Source organism: Odontomachus brunneus, unplaced genomic scaffold, assembly GCF_010583005.1.
Source record: "Odontomachus brunneus isolate Ranch 3 - 2012 unplaced genomic scaffold, Obru_v1 Obru_scaffold_047, whole genome shotgun sequence".
Taxonomy (NCBI): domain Eukaryota; kingdom Metazoa; phylum Arthropoda; class Insecta; order Hymenoptera; family Formicidae; genus Odontomachus; species Odontomachus brunneus.
The window spans coordinates 2,192,547-2,207,920 of record NW_022639497.1 but is presented as its reverse complement, the minus strand read 5'-3'; the positions used below and the strand labels follow the sequence as shown (position 1 = coordinate 2,207,920).

Here is a 15,374-nt window from a genome sequence, read left to right as displayed (position 1 = left end):
CCGATTCGTCATTTCTCTCCGCGACTACGGAGAGCTCTCTGCGACTCTGCAATAATAAACGCGGAATGTTACGCATGAAGCATCACAAATATATTTGTTCTCATTTGTTTTGCGATTCAACAAATGAGCGTATAGAAACTGAAAGAGCTTTATCAGTCATGACAGTTGTTAAGATACTCACAAGTCCGTTGAGTATCTGCGAAGATGTGGCACCGATCAATCAGTCGATTAACGCAGACACGTGGAATTTTCGTAAGATCTGGTCAATTCCAAACGCGCACGCACGAGACGATGATTTATAGCGTGAATTTTTCTTTTAGAAATATGTGAAACAATTTCGCGCGACGATTAGAAATTCTAGAAGCTTTCACGTAAATGTCAGTCCAGCGGAAAAAGCGAAATGCGGCACAGAGACCAACGGTAGTGTAAGTGCATTTATCCAAACTTGTCAAAATTTTTTAAGCTTAAGCATTTTTTTACAAAATGTTAATTTCGAAAATTATTGTCAATCTCTCTAAAGACACAATCTACATTTTTAATTATGATTAAAGTTTTTTTTTATCGATTGATTACGGTTTTATATTGTCATTTGGATTACTTCTGCAAGAAATTCTGCAGTTGTGACACATTAATCAACTGCTAATTCATTCGTATCGATTGCAGTATCCCTTGATAGATCATTGCTACGATGCGGTGGTAGTGGGAGCAGGAGGTGCAGGATTGAGGGCTGCTTTCGGCCTCGGTAGCAAAGGATATCGTGTGGCAGTGGTAACGAAGCTCTTCCCAACCAGATCGCACACCGTGGCTGCCCAAGGTGGTATCAACGCTGCTTTGAATGATGAAAATAATGAAAATGAAGACAACTGGCTGTATCATATGTACGACACCGTGAAAGGATCAGACTGGTTGGGCGACCAGGACGCCATACACTTTCTCTCGAGGGAAGCCTCTCGTGTGGTTTACGAGCTTGAGAATTACGGTAAGCGCGGCAATAAATCACGCACGTTTATACAAATAACATTTTTATAATGCTCACGTAAGGACGAAAATTCTTTTCGTTGCCAAAAGACGAATGAAGATGATGCAGAGCCGCTGTAAACTCAAGCGTTTCCTTCCCTACGAATTTCTGTAGAGATTCTAGAAAAGAATTTTTAACTAATTTAATCGAGATTCTAAAAATACTTTTTACCAACTATAGCGTGTATTGTCGTCGTAGGTTGCCCCTTCAGTCGTACAGACGAAGGTAAAATTTACCAGCGCGCTTTCGGCGGACAGTCTTTGAAATTCGGGAAAGGCGGTCAAGCTCATCGAACTTGCGCTGTTGCTGATAGGACCGGCCATGCACTGCTTCATACCCTCTACGGGCAGAGTCTTCGCTACGACGTGCACTACTTTATCGAGTACTTCGCCCTGGACCTACTCATGCATGGTCGATGTTGCAAGGGTATCTTAGCTTGGGAATTGGAGACTGGTCTTCTGCATCGCTTCAGGGCTCATCATACAGTAAGGAGAAGATTGTTAAGTTCTATCTATTAATAGAACGAATTAATCTATTAATAGAAACGAATAAATTGAGACCAAATTGGTACTTATTAATAGACAAATTGAAATTTATCAAATTAATATCTATTAATAAACTAACTGAAATCTATCGAAGTAATATTTGTTGATCTATCGAGTTAATATAGACAAATGAATTAATCGATATCGAAACAACTTCGTAGGTGATCGCAACGGGCGGCGCCGGAAGATGCTACTATTCTTGCACAGCAGCTCACGCCTGCACTGGCGACGGCATGGCGATTGCTTGTCGCGCGGGCTTGCCGTTGCAGGACATGGAATTCGTCCAATTTCATCCGACCGGTACACAGATCGACAAATTCAGCTTCTTATTCTGTTACTATTCTAACTGGTAAATTCTTCACATAGGCATCTACGGCAGCGGTATACTCATCACTGAAGGCAGCAGAGGGGAAGGCGGCAAACTCATGAACTGCAATGGGGAATTCTTCATGGAGAAATACGCGCCCGTAGCCAAGGATCTAGCCTCGCGCGACGTGGTGTCGAGAGCTATGACCCTCGAGTTGTTGGAAGGAAGGTGAGACGGTGATTCCTCGCAGCTTAATCAAGTCCACAATTAGGTCACTGAGTATTTCAAAGAACTATGAATGGACTATAAAAGGAGGAGTATAAAACGTCCGAAATACGTTAGCGTATTTTTCACAGAGGCTGCGGGAAAAAGAAAGATTACATTCAGTTGCAATTGAGTCACCTGCCGCCTGACCTGATAAAACAAAGACTACCGGGAATTTCGCACCTCGCTTGGGTGTTCGCTGGTGTGGACGTAGAGAAAGACCCGATCCCTGTGATCCCTACGGTGCATTACAACATGGGCGGTATACCTACGAATTGGCGTGCACAGGTGAGAGATGAAAATAAAAATTGCCTACGTAGAAGATAACAGGAAACAATATGTGATAAAAGAACTGATAATGTGTGTTTATGAACACGCTGTTAACTTGGTGTTGTAATTACATTCGGTTATCTTCAGGTGCTAACGCGAGAAAACGAGGAGGATAGACCGATTGAAGGTCTCTGGGCTGCCGGAGAGACCGCGTGTGCATCCGTACATGGTGCTAACCGATTGGGCGCTAACAGCCTCTTGGAAATCGTGGTCTTCGGCAAAGCTATCGCCGATCAGATCGACTGCGTGAGCAGGCCTGGCGAGCGTCACGAGGATCTGTCGCCGGTAAGTAACTTAGTAGAATATTTTCAAAACGTCAAAAGTGCCTAGAAACACTTGGAGTTTTATTTGATGAAAATTTGCTTAATTAAAATTTTAATCGGATAATTAAATTGCAGGAAATCGGCGAGCAGACGATATGTCGCTTCGACGCGACTCGCTATGCGAAAGGTTGCGTTCCTGTGGTCGAGCTGCGCGAGGAAATGCAACGTACGATGCAGAACTATTGCGCGGTATTCCGAACTTGCGACATACTGCAACGTGCATGCAGGGAAATCACTCGATTTTACACCTGTGATCTTCCGGATTTGTGTGTGAGTTAATTGCACGTTTATGTTATTTAGTCTCTCTCTATCGCTCGTATAAATTGCCAGATTACGACATAAGAGCTGAGAAGATAAATTGTATTATGTATTCGGTGACGTAACATACCGTTACGTAAGATAATGACACATACGGAACTCTTTTATTCCGTTCGCGTTCTAACATCTGAATCGTTCCTGAATGTTTTTCAGGTGCAGGATCAGTCTCTCATCTGGAATACCGAGCTCGTCGAGGCCTTGGAGCTACAAAACATGATGCTTGTTAGTATGCACATCGTTTACGCAGCTGAAAATCGTAAAGAGTCGAGAGGCTCACACGCTAGAGAGGATTACAAGGTATGTAAGAGCTAAATTTAGAAAATTTGCATAAAACAAGTTCGTGTTGTATACATTTAGAAACGAGAAATAATTAAAGATTTATATTAATAATAAACGAAAAATAGTTCAACATTTCCAAATGCTCAAGATCATAAAGTTTTCGAATTGTTTCGGATTGATTATCGTTAAAGTCAAGAGAAGCAAAAAGTCTCACGAAACGCTCATTTGGTTTTCAGGAGAGAATCGACGAGTACGACTATTCGAAGCCACTCGAGGGACAGAAGAAACGACCTTTCACGGAGCACTGGCGTAAGCATACGCTCACATGGGCCCTGGACGATGGAACGGTGAGAAAACCGAATGAAATTTCACGGCAATTAATTAATCATCTTTCATAAATCGTTTAGCTGAGCTTTCATGTTTTTCTACCACCGTTAATTATCCATTGGCTACGTGTTCATGCACCGCATAATAACCGCATCTTGTTTACAGATTTGCATTTCTTATCGGCCCGTTATCGACTCGACGCTAGACGAAACTGAGGCCCAACACGTACCGCCCACAGTTCGCGCATACTGACCCGGATTGGAATGATTAGTCGCAAATAGCCGAGTAATTAATATGTAACGGGAATGCGACGCGATTATAAGAATACAATCGCTTGTTATGTCCACGTTGCCAAGTCCAAGTTTAACGTCAAACATAATAAATCTAGGAATTGCTGAAGTGAAACTGTCAAAACTCTTCGAAAATCTGTTCCCGCAGATACTGCGTGTAACCCCGGTTATTCCGGACACCTTATATAAGCGCGTTTTGTGCTCCTCGATAGCCTCGCACGCAACAGATGTGGACGATGGCTTATCAGCAAGTTTAATTAATCCGTATTACACTCGCATTAATTACGAATATATGGCAAGAAGTAATATAATATTTGATCGAGTGTGGTGTTGAATTTCTGAAAAATGTATCTTTTGGAAGACGTTGCTACACACTTCGCTTCTCTAACAACAGAATTACGTACAATCAATCTCTGTCCTCGAAAGAGACATAAATCGTGATGCAACAACGCAATTTAGCAACATAACAACTTTGACTTAGTTTCGTAAGAGATACGTTAATCGCACCTACGCTGATTACACTATTGCAACATCGCTGATTAATATGGAATAAATTCTTAAAGAATCATATTCTCGTTCATCGTTTTATACATTCGACTTTCTAATTATATACTAAATTCGAAAGATGTAACTAATAATTTGTGTCGTCTCAGCTCGCGTTTAATGCTACTTGTGTCTATTTAATTTCGAGGTGTAGCTAGAAAAGACCACCGCGCATTTTGTATAGAATATTATATATTTTGAAATAAAATTTTATAAAATTTGAAAAAATAAAAAGTTGTAAAATTTTATAAAATTTTATAACTTTATAAAACAATAATATAAATAAGCAATATATGTGTATAAGATATAAGATTAATATAATTATAAAACGCGCAATTTCAAAGTAAAAAATTGCGTGGCACCATGTAAAGTTTACGACGTAATAATATGCGGTGCAAGTGAAATATTAAACAGACCTACAACTTAACGGTAATCGTGAATATAGGTCAATGTCGAAAGTGCGTTGCTCTGGACCGGAGAAACGTAGTAACGAGATCACTCCTACGCATTTTTTCAGTTCGTAGGTGAGAGGTAGCCGCATTTGCCTTTCTTCGTTCCTGTCGTGCTGCGTTACGCCCCCGTTTACTAGATTATACCGGGTAAGCCAAAATAACGTGCATACTAATCATTTCAGCATTGTTTCGGTCACTGACACTTGGTAAATCCGCGGGAGCAAATTTAATTTGTTACATTTCATTGCTTCTTTCGCTTTTCAAAGTCCGAAGGGATGCCCGTTTAACTTAAAAACTCAGAGAAATCGTTAAAGCGTATAGAAGCATTATTGAGTTTGAGGTTGGCCCGATATCACTCGTGTCCGAACATTTCTGCACTCTTGTTTCCGTTTTCCTTTTCTCTCGCAGGCGAAATTGCATGGCCGCCTCACCCCGAGTGCGGAAAGTGCAGCCAAGCTACACATCGAAGTTCGCGGGATGTTTCGACGCGCACGGTTGGCGGCACTGAGCGCGCGCAACTTCGCAACAGCGGCCGGCGCGTCAGTCAGCATCGAGCCGCCGAGTCGGGAGTACGTCGTCGTGTCATTGGGGGTTAGTCGCGCGGTGCGTGTGAGTGTGTGTCTGTGCGACTGGTCGCGGGGCGTACTTCAAGAGGGTCGATCTCGCGGAACGTGCTCCGAGAGGAAGAAAGACGCGAAGTGCGGCCGAAGATGAGTGGGATGCTGAAGTTGTCGTTGCTGCCGAGGAGTCTGTCCGGAGCGACGGTTTTGGTGAGTGATTTTCATTCGAAATCTAACGGTATCCTCCGAGAAAAGAATCAGACCCGCGACGTTTAGAACCAGGTGTCTAAACCGCCGACTTCGGGTCTGTCTGCCGAAGCGATCCTCGTCAATATGTTCCCGCCGTAACAAAAATTCCACTGTTACCATAAGGCACCTCTTCCCGCAACCGTCCTTGCGCGAAATCACGCCGGTTTCGGCACACCTGGTCTAGCAGAACCTCGCTGCTTAGTGAGCGACCTCGCGCCATCTTAACAGAAAAAAATAGACGCTTTTGCGCTTCTAGCTATCCGACGTTCGATTCGTGTGACAAGTCAGAGTCGCGAATGAACTGTTGGATCCGTCATCAGGCTCGCGAATTCGCGCCGTTCATCGTATAATTTTTTTTCTACCATCCACGGTGGTGCATACACCTCGCCGATGCGGCGGATCAATTACGTAAGTAGTCATATACGTAGAATGCGAGAGTAGTCGCGGTGCGCGCGCTTCCGAGTAGAGCAAGTGCGCGAAAACGCACCTTTGTCGTCGCGTGCTCGACGTTAAACGCGCGCGGCATCCCTCTGTTTGTTTTCTTCGTCTTGCTTCTATTCCTTTCACGCGTCCTCCATGTGCTCGACAGAATGTTAGGCCAAGGGAGGGCTGCCCGCGTCTAACGGCACTTGCAACGACTCGCGATGGCGTGGAAGACGAGACTCGCTCTTCTCGCTGCTGCTAACGTCGGTATTTTGGTCGCGATGTTACTTTCACACCCTTGGCATCCATGTGCGGCACACACATCTGGAATGTCATCGGATAGCTTGGAAGAATGAATAGTGACCTTAATAGCATGTGTAGAATTATTTTCGTGGCTGTTATGTACTTTCTGTTAATTTACCGTTAGAAATTCTTATACGTATGATATTGCGTGACGTCGATATTTTTGGAGGAAATGTCATGTCGCGCGGAATATTGACGACGAGAACGCGACGTCAAAACTCGGCTAACTGACTATAATTATCTTCGTAGATTGCTCGAAGCTCTAGCGATGACATACATAAAAGAAGGAAATCGTGAGTCACGAGCAGTCTTACAATAGTTAATTAGTCAATTATACAATAATTTCACTTTATATTCAAATCATGAACTGCTCTTCGCTTTTATCACGTATTGTCGCGATTTCGTTGGAGTAGCGCCAACACGTCGTCCTTTATCAAGATCGCGCGATAACACATTGCCGTGACAACTTCATGAAGAAAGATAAAAATATTTCGCGTATATGACACTCCCATTACTTTACTGACGCATCGCTGTGATATCACATTTAACAGTTAAACACTAAAGATGATTTATTAAATTTCCAAGTGGATACAGAACATTTCGAGGAGTAAAGATCCACCTTCTTTTTTTATTTCGCTCTTATCTCTTTAGAATTGAAGCAAAATCAAAATCTTATTTTTACTGTTCACCATTTATAATTTGCCTAGATTAGATACGTCGACTTGAGAATTTTATATTCTCGAAATGAAGACAGGAAGAGTGATCTTGGATATTTTATTTTTATAGCGTCAAAAAAAGACGATAATGCGATTTTAAGCAAGAACGTTCGTCTCTTATTCTGGAGACTATCCTTGCAAATCGACGATATCTTGTGACAAATTACTAGTTTCCTCAGTTACGCAAACGGCACGCAATGTCGCTGAAATAAGGTTATTTATTTCTATTAGTCGCGTAATCGACGGTGACGTATATAGTATATACATATATACTACAGTATATATATTATAGTATATGTATACTATAGTATATACTATAGTATATACTACTAAATATAAATATATATACGCACACACATATACATTATATTCTACAATATTATATGACATTACGTAACATATTTTATGACATTATGTGTTTTTCTTCTAACCAGAATCAATTATCAAACCAGTTAGCTAATAGACGTAATTTCGAGACGCTAGTTCAAAGGAATAGTCACTCATTCGTTATATTGCGTGGTTTAGGAACGCCGAAAAAAACGCGTTATCAGCTTGTCGCGAAGTACTCGTACCTTATCAACCAGTTGTCACTTACGCGTATCAATATTATAATCTTTTGGGTGTTTTAAGCAACTTTTTATTTTATTCTTTTTCTTTATTGAAAAGACTTGTCATAGATAATTATTTGTTCCGATACGGCGACTGTAATATTCTGCCACATAAAAACACGTCGCGCCCTGACTGCGGCTGTTGAATATAAGGACGCATAAAATTTCTCTATCTGCAAATAAATTTTGTTTATCGCAAGAACGCCTCCGATAGTTATCCTCGATGCGTTGTATGTACAAATAGAACGTCGCACACATATAAAGACATTAGTGTTTACACGTACGGATTACACGTACGTGTTCACGGCTCAATATAAATAACATCGTGTCCACATGACATCTTATCTAACAATCGGTTGTTCTCGGAGTACTGAAAGGAAGTAATTGAAGGCTCCAGCGGTAACGCAAAATTGATGTAGAATAGCCGCAAAGCAGGCGTTAAATTCTCTAGTAATTTTCTTCAGTCTTTATATAAAATCGAAAATTCCACGCCATAACGTATCTTATATTCTATTATGTTATGTCATCATATTATCATATATTATCATTTCATATTATATTATCGTATGATATTACATCATCATATTATCATATTATATTATTTTATCATATTATGTAATGCCAGATGAATATTATCTTATAATATTGTATAATATATAGTATTTAAAACCAATTTTCTAGTCTTCGTTGTTGCAACATAGCTTCTGTCTTTCAGAACAAGTTGGGACTGCCATTCCTCAGCAATCGCAAGCTGCACCACACACCGGACGGTCGAGCGGCAAAGATCTCCGATGCAATCTCCAAGCAGTATCCGTTGGTGGACCACACATACGACGCGGTGGTGGTGGGAGCCGGTGGTGCCGGTCTTCGAGCGGCCTATGGCCTCGTAGCTGAAGGTTTCAAAACTGCGGTGGTCACCAAACTATTCCCGACGAGGTCGCACACAGTCGCCGCCCAAGGCGGCATCAACGCCGCTCTGGGCAACATGGAGGATGACAACTGGCAGTGGCACATGTACGACACTGTCAAGGGATCGGACTGGCTGGGCGACCAGGATGCCATTCACTACATGACCCGCGAGGCGCCCAAAGCTGTCATCGAGCTGGAGAACTGCGGCATGCCGTTCAGTCGAACTAACGACGGTGAGTGAAGACAGAAAGAGGAAGTCTACGGCCTCTCTACGGCCTTTGCGCTCGGGACGAAATAACTGTACAGCCTCGAGAGAAATAGAGGAAAAGGGCAGAGGTGCGAGAAAGTATGGAAAGTGCGATTAAAATGATACAAATAGACATATATATACATGAGTATTGCTGTAATTATAGACTTTATTCAAATTTCAGGACAATATAATTGAAGACTACTTTTCATTCACTTCATTACGGATTTAAATAGTTAACTTATATAGAAGTGATCGGAATTGTCGTTATGCATCAATGCAATTCACTAATTCATCGTCAATTTAAGAACTTAGATCCGAAATGTCCTCGCTAGTCATAGTTGCGTCCGTTTCGGGAGTCATCGAATCTGAATCGATGTCAGAATCATCCGTCCTGCTTTTGGAACGCTTTCTTTCCTAAAATTCAATGCGTTAATGAGCCTTAACGAAGAAATCTGTTTCAAGATCTTAATTGTACGCTGAAAAAGGAATAGGAATTAGCAGGTTTGTTTAATGAACCTGATCTTTCTTTTTCTGATCTTTTTGATTATCGGGTTTCTTCGACGAGTCGCCGCCGACTGGCTTATTTTGCCGCTCGTTTTTGCCGTTTTGTTGCGTTTGTTGTTTCGCCAGATTAGCTGCCTCCACGTAGGGCATCTTCTCTGTGGACGACATTCGCCGCCATCTTTGTCCCCCAAGTCGAAACAGGTCTTGGCTTTTTAATTTGTTGTGATCCTGTAATTCATTAGTAAATCACTCGCGTACGGTTTCCATCACATCATCTGTCATTCGTTACCTGTTTAAAATCCTGTATAAAGTTCAGGAAAGCGTTCGCACTTCTCCGTTGTTTTCTCTGCGGAGGCTTGCTTCGCGATCGCGAACGAGATGCTCTTCTTCTATCGTTTCTCCTGTAAGCAAAATGCAAATTTATTCTGTCAAAATACGCATTGTATCATATATAATTTGACCTTAGATTAAGTTACTCGTGTATCTCACTCGATTTGCTTGGATTTACGATCGGAAGAGGATCGCGATGTCATTTGATATTTATCATCAAAATCTCTTTCTTGTCCTCTTGCGTCTTCCGTTACTTCATATTTTTCTTCTCTCTTATCGCTGTTCTCCATGATTTAACAATGATCCCAAATATACGTATTCTATCGAAATTTTATGCACTTGTGCATTCTTATTTATTGATTAAAGTGAGAATTTGACATCACAGAGAATAATAAGTTTCCGAAATCGCATGAGAACAACAAATTTTTACGGTACGGTTGCCATGCGACTGAAGATTGCTGCTTATCGTCACGTTTGAATACCAGAAAAATTCATCTCTTTAATATATTCACTATAATTCTAAATTATACTTGTAAATTCATAAGAAACGAGAAATGAAGCGCGACTCTAAACTATCTGTATTATTTTCAGGCAAGATCTATCAACGCGCTTTCGGTGGTCAGTCGCTGAAGTTTGGCAAAGGCGGCCAAGCTCACAGATGCTGTTGCGTGGCGGACAGAACCGGCCACTCTCTGCTACACACGCTCTACGGCCAGTCTCTGAGCTACGATTGCAACTACTTCGTCGAATACTTTGCCTTGGACCTGCTGATGGAGGATGGAGAATGTCGAGGAGTGATTGCGCTCTGCTTGGAAGACGGAACGCTTCATCGCTTTCACGCCAAAAATACGGTACTTGCTACTGGTGGCTACGGACGCGCGTACTTCTCCTGCACGTCCGCGCACACCTGCACCGGAGACGGTACCGCCATGGTCTCCAGAGCTAATCTGCCCAATCAGGACTTGGAGTTTGTGCAATTTCATCCCACAGGTACTATGTCACATATGTTGAGATTAAAAGAAAACGCAATTATTGTATGTAGGGACAAAATTGGGACGTAATATATAAGAAAACATTAAGAATGCTATCTTAAGACATTGCTCATGAAAAGCAAACATTTGTTTTGTTAGTTGAACACTGTTGGCTAGTTTACAAATTATTTAGAATATATTTTGACAATGGTCAAAACAACAGTTGAACAATGTTAAGAACAACCGATCAACCGATCATATGTTAAGAGAATACACGAAGTATTAAAGCACGATATGAACTGAAATTATACTTCCGTAGGTATTTATGGCGCCGGATGTCTGATCACGGAAGGAAGCCGTGGCGAAGGTGGCTACCTGATAAACAGCGAAGGCGAAAGGTTCATGGAGCGTTACGCGCCGGTGGCAAAGGACTTGGCATCACGAGACGTAGTATCACGATCCATGACTATGGAGATTAGAGAGGGCAGGTGAGTCATCCGTTGAGTTCTTCGCCTGCTCGATATATTATATTATATTAGCGATAAATATAATTCCTTTTTTTGCTTAGAGGCGTCGGACCAGAGAAGGATCACATCTACTTGCAGCTGCACCACCTGCCACCTGAACAGCTGGCCGCTCGGCTGCCAGGAATCTCAGAGACGGCAATGATCTTCGCAGGCGTCGACGTGACTCGAGAGCCCATTCCCGTTATACCCACGGTCCATTATAACATGGGTACGCAAATCTAAGTCAACATCCTTCATAATGATGAGTTTTCCTCCACATTAATATTCATATGATGACTTCATGGAATTATTATTCGCAATGAAATTATCATTGGAATAGCCATCACTATTCCTTTCTAGACGCAAAAGTAGTTCCGTGAAATGGAATGTAAAGTATATCTATGAAAATTGCATAAAATAATTGCGTCAGCTCTTACTTGGTTCTTGCTAAACTTGCTACTGATATTTTATTTTATATGATTTGTGGAAATTAGAAAAATTAAGATTAATTTTAAGAATGTGTAATTCAAATTTGCAGGCGGCGTACCGACAAACTACAAAGGTCAAGTACTGACTAGGCAGAATAATCAGGACAAAGTAGTACCCGGATTATACGCGTGCGGCGAAGCGGGTTGCGCGTCCGTTCACGGCGCTAACCGACTGGGTGCCAACTCTTTGTTGGATTTGGTCGTCTTTGGACGTGCTTGTGCTAAAACTATTGCTCAAGAGAATAAACCCGGTGAAGCGATCGGGCCTCTGAGATCTGTGAGTATGCACCATAATTCCAAATACTACATTTTTTACACCATACTTGATCTTGACTAAAATAAATGATGTGTTTAGAACTCTGGTGAAGAGACGGTGGCTAATTTAGATTGTGTGAGAAACGCCAAAGGCTCCATTTCCACCGCGGACCTGCGGTTGACTATGCAGAAGACCATGCAGACGCACGCAGCGGTCTTCAGAATGGCCGAGACTCTGCAAGAAGGTAAAAGATTGCTTCTTTTTTTATTCCGTGCAATTATACGTTTAATTTAAAAGCATCACATAATACTAGTTTTTCACAATCTTTTCCAGGTTGTCAGAAGATGACCGATCTTTACAAGAAGCTCGATGAGTTGAAAGTAGCGGACAGATCTCTGATATGGAACTCCGATTTAGTAGAGACGTTGGAATTGCAAAATCTCATGATTAACGCGATGCAAACGATCATGGGGGCAGAACAGAGGAAAGAAAGTCGCGGCGCTCATGCCCGCGAGGATTTCAAGCAGAGAATTGACGAGTACGACTACAGCAAGCCGCTCGAGGGCCAAGAACCGAAACCGCTCGATCAACATTGGAGGAAGCACACGTTATCGAAGATCAATCCAAAAACAGGAGAGGTATTTTAATATTTTTCTTATATCTTTCTCTTTTTATATTTTCCTCCCTTTATATTTTCTTTTTGTTACATGTAAAGGATCCATTCTTTTTAGTTAAGTCAAGTTGTACTTTTTGCTTTTAAAGTGGAATGGAATGAATAAATGGAATAAGTATATTACTCAGAATTAAAAGAGAAAAAAGAAATTACAGTGCAGCACTGATTCAGTTTAAAAGAACAGACTTATAGATTGAGAAGCTCGCATAAGTCAACTAGTTTCACTATTAATCGCTGTTTGTTTCAGGTGTCACTCGAGTACAGACCAGTGATCGACGTTACGCTTGACCAACAGGAATGTGCGACGGTTCCACCAGCGATTCGTTCCTACTAGACTAATTTTAAATGGACAATCGATCGATCCATCATCCTAGAACTCATTTCACCGACGAATTTCAGTCACGCGATCGTCCCGCGATTGTAAGTCTAATGATCATACTTAGACCGATGTATTCGGAATCGTCGACGACGACGACGATTTTTTCGTACTGCTGCTACTTACTACACTACGTGGTAACAGACCTTAATTTATTTTACATACATACACACACAGAAAAAGAAACATACATACATACACACGAACTTCATCGTGCACCAAAGTTAATTCTTGTCATCGCTTGCGCGCGAGTCGCGAGCAGGATTAGTGATCCTTGTAGGATACCGGTGCCGAGTATTATCTTCTCGTGGTCACCCGCAGGGATGATTACGCACGATCCTCGTTCAGCGGATCGGTGTTCAGTTCGCGTGAAGTAATAGTCGAAACTAGAATGAACGGAGGGTGGAGCTCCGGGTATACGTGGGCCTTTTAAGGATAGATGTTTTTGTAATGTAAGACGTCCGGTTGCAACGTGTTTCTCCCACAGCGCTCAAGATCTCGAGCACGGTGTAACGTACCATCGCGTGCAATAATACGCTCGGTGATAGCGCAGCATCACCGGTGGACTTAGTCGAGCGACGTGTCGCTCAACGTGGAGTCACGATCAACGATACGTGTACAGGTTTTCTTAAGAACTTGTGCTGCCCTCGATAGCAGTAGCAGAGTTTCTAAGTCAACCTCTCGTTTCTTGCGTGCGTCCATCGTAAAATCCTTTCAAGGTATTTGTTCTTATTTATATTTATTTGTGCACATGAAAACTGGTATTTCATGTTCATTATTCTTGCACACGACGGTACGGTTCGATGCCGTGCTGCTGTACTTTGATACGATTGTTGTTTGGCGTTTGTCGCTGATACTTATACATAATACTGCAGTTTTACCATCGCGGAAAATACGCAGAATCATGGAAAGAATTTATTTTTTAGATACATATTTTCTTGCAGATTTATGGAATTTGCGGATTTACGGATTTGCAGAATCGGTTGATACAAAGAAAAGTATGAGTCAATCTTGTAGTATCGAATATTTGTTGGAAATGTGATCATCTTATCAATCAATCTCTCGTGCTTCATTTTTTTTAAAGTGAATCATGGAATCATCATCATAAATATCCTTTACGCGCAAACATGATTATGAGCACACACTCCTTAAAAGGTTGTGAAACGGTATGCTAATTTCGTTGCGGTCGAATACTTAAATACTTTACTGAACGATAATATGGAAACAGTATTAATATTAAGTAATCCTGTCTGAATATATTTTTGTATACATATATTTATATATGTATATATTTATGTACATATGTCTTTATTTTACTTTACTTCAGTTTACAATGCTAGGAAGTTCTTAAGTTTTACTTTAACCTTATTTTTATATTTTTCCTACACCTCCAACTTCTTTCTTTTCCTTTTTCTTTTATCCTAATTGTTTCTTAATCCTACTTCTTTTCCTTTTATCTTTTATTCTAAATATTTTTTATCCTATAGTTGGCAAATTTCATCCCTTGGATTTCTTATGCTTAGATTTCTTATTCTAGACTCTCTTGTCATGCCTTCCGAGAGGAGTGCGAACGCCAGAAAATTTTTCGATTTCTCTGGGAATCAAACCCGGGACCTCTCGTATGGTATAAACTGAGGCCTTATTCTCGAAAAATATCGCATACGATATTTCGATAAAAAGCTATAATATACGTCACATGAACTATAGCTTTTCATCGAAATATCGTATGCGATATTTTTCAAGAATACGGACCCTGATGTGCGGTCTACTATGCTACGCTCGCACTCTTTTATGTACATAGGTATACATATATATTTGTATATATACATATATGAAAGCTATACACACTAGAAAAGAGGCTAACATTTATGAATTTGTTATAATATATGCAATTATTTCGCGAAGAAATAATTATATATTTATCTCGATTTCGCTTGTGTGATATCTAAACAATTAGTGAATTATAATTTTATTCATAACATTTTAATTCCATCGATTAAAACTGTTTCCATGTTATCCCTGATAGCGTATTACTGATATTCGGTATTTCGTAGAAGGTGAATTTAAATAAAAACATTATTAAAAACTAGAATACTGCACAGAGAGATATGAAATACTATAGTCTCGGTCTGTAAAAATCGTGCGAGCATGATGGACAAATGTACATAAATCGCGTAGAATGTCAATAATAAAGCGTTGATTACACCTTTTATTTGCAAAATGCACTAAATTGTTTGAACACCGAGTCGATAACGA

General features: G+C 40.9%; 3 protein-coding genes across 5 annotated transcripts; 2 read left to right on the top strand and 1 right to left on the bottom strand.

Moving 5' to 3' along the window:
• The first annotated feature begins 49 nt into the window (after positions 1–49).
• LOC116844844 (succinate dehydrogenase [ubiquinone] flavoprotein subunit, mitochondrial-like) lies at positions 50–4,569 on the top strand. Its single transcript, XM_032816921.1, has 12 exons — positions 50–252; positions 321–425; positions 664–979; positions 1,217–1,503; positions 1,725–1,863; positions 1,930–2,098; positions 2,227–2,422; positions 2,552–2,749; positions 2,863–3,057; positions 3,259–3,402; positions 3,621–3,731; positions 3,877–4,569. Exons 1-12 carry the CDS (start codon positions 205–207, stop codon positions 3,961–3,963), a joined length of 1,995 nt encoding a protein of 664 aa, XP_032672812.1. The 5' UTR covers positions 50–204; the 3' UTR covers positions 3,964–4,569.
• A 961-nt stretch (positions 4,570–5,530) lies between these two features.
• LOC116844845 (succinate dehydrogenase [ubiquinone] flavoprotein subunit, mitochondrial) lies at positions 5,531–15,330 on the top strand. Of its 3 annotated transcripts, none has more exons than XM_032816922.1 (9): positions 5,531–5,766; positions 8,571–8,997; positions 10,440–10,838; positions 11,139–11,307; positions 11,388–11,554; positions 11,864–12,090; positions 12,169–12,313; positions 12,403–12,707; positions 12,990–15,330. In XM_032816922.1, the coding sequence occupies exons 1-9, from the start codon at positions 5,707–5,709 to the stop codon at positions 13,074–13,076; spliced, it is 1,986 nt and encodes a 661-aa protein (XP_032672813.1). In that variant the 5' UTR covers positions 5,531–5,706; the 3' UTR covers positions 13,077–15,330. The 3 variants fall into 3 exon arrangements, with proteins under 3 accessions (XP_032672813.1, XP_032672815.1, XP_032672816.1); XM_032816924.1 differs by lacking the exon at positions 5,531–5,766 and adding an exon at positions 6,077–6,213; XM_032816925.1 differs by lacking the exon at positions 5,531–5,766 and adding an exon at positions 8,147–8,305.
• On the bottom strand, positions 9,202–10,310 carry LOC116844850 (high mobility group B protein 3-like). Its single transcript, XM_032816935.1, has 4 exons — positions 10,008–10,310; positions 9,808–9,919; positions 9,531–9,746; positions 9,202–9,428 (listed from the first exon to the last, which is right to left on the bottom strand). The coding sequence occupies exons 1-4, from the start codon at positions 10,136–10,138 to the stop codon at positions 9,315–9,317; spliced, it is 573 nt and encodes a 190-aa protein (XP_032672826.1). The 5' UTR covers positions 10,139–10,310; the 3' UTR covers positions 9,202–9,314.
• Positions 15,331–15,374: the final 44 nt, after the last annotated feature.

Excerpts from the sequence above, each read along its gene's own strand:
- LOC116844844 (XM_032816921.1), top strand. The coding sequence starts at position 205 with ATGTGGCACCGATCAATCAGTCGATTAACGCAGACACGTGGAATTTTC. Across the intron at positions 1,504-1,724 it reads GCTTCAGGGCTCATCATACA|GTGATCGCAACGGGCGGCGC; the intron begins GTAAGGAGAAGA and ends ACAACTTCGTAG. Across the intron at positions 3,732-3,876 it reads GGGCCCTGGACGATGGAACG|ATTTGCATTTCTTATCGGCC; the intron begins GTGAGAAAACCG and ends TCTTGTTTACAG.
- LOC116844850 (XM_032816935.1), bottom strand. The coding sequence starts at position 10,138 with ATGGAGAACAGCGATAAGAGAGAAGAAAAATATGAAGTAACGGAAGAC. Across the intron at positions 9,920-10,007 it reads CGTAAATCCAAGCAAATCGA|GAGAAACGATAGAAGAAGAG; the intron begins GTGAGATACACG and ends TTTTGCTTACAG. Across the intron at positions 9,747-9,807 it reads TTATACAGGATTTTAAACAG|GATCACAACAAATTAAAAAG; the intron begins GTAACGAATGAC and ends AATGAATTACAG.
- LOC116844845 (XM_032816922.1), top strand. The coding sequence starts at position 5,707 with ATGAGTGGGATGCTGAAGTTGTCGTTGCTGCCGAGGAGTCTGTCCGGA. Across the intron at positions 5,767-8,570 it reads TGTCCGGAGCGACGGTTTTG|AACAAGTTGGGACTGCCATT; the intron begins GTGAGTGATTTT and ends TCTGTCTTTCAG. Across the intron at positions 8,998-10,439 it reads GTTCAGTCGAACTAACGACG|GCAAGATCTATCAACGCGCT; the intron begins GTGAGTGAAGAC and ends TATTATTTTCAG.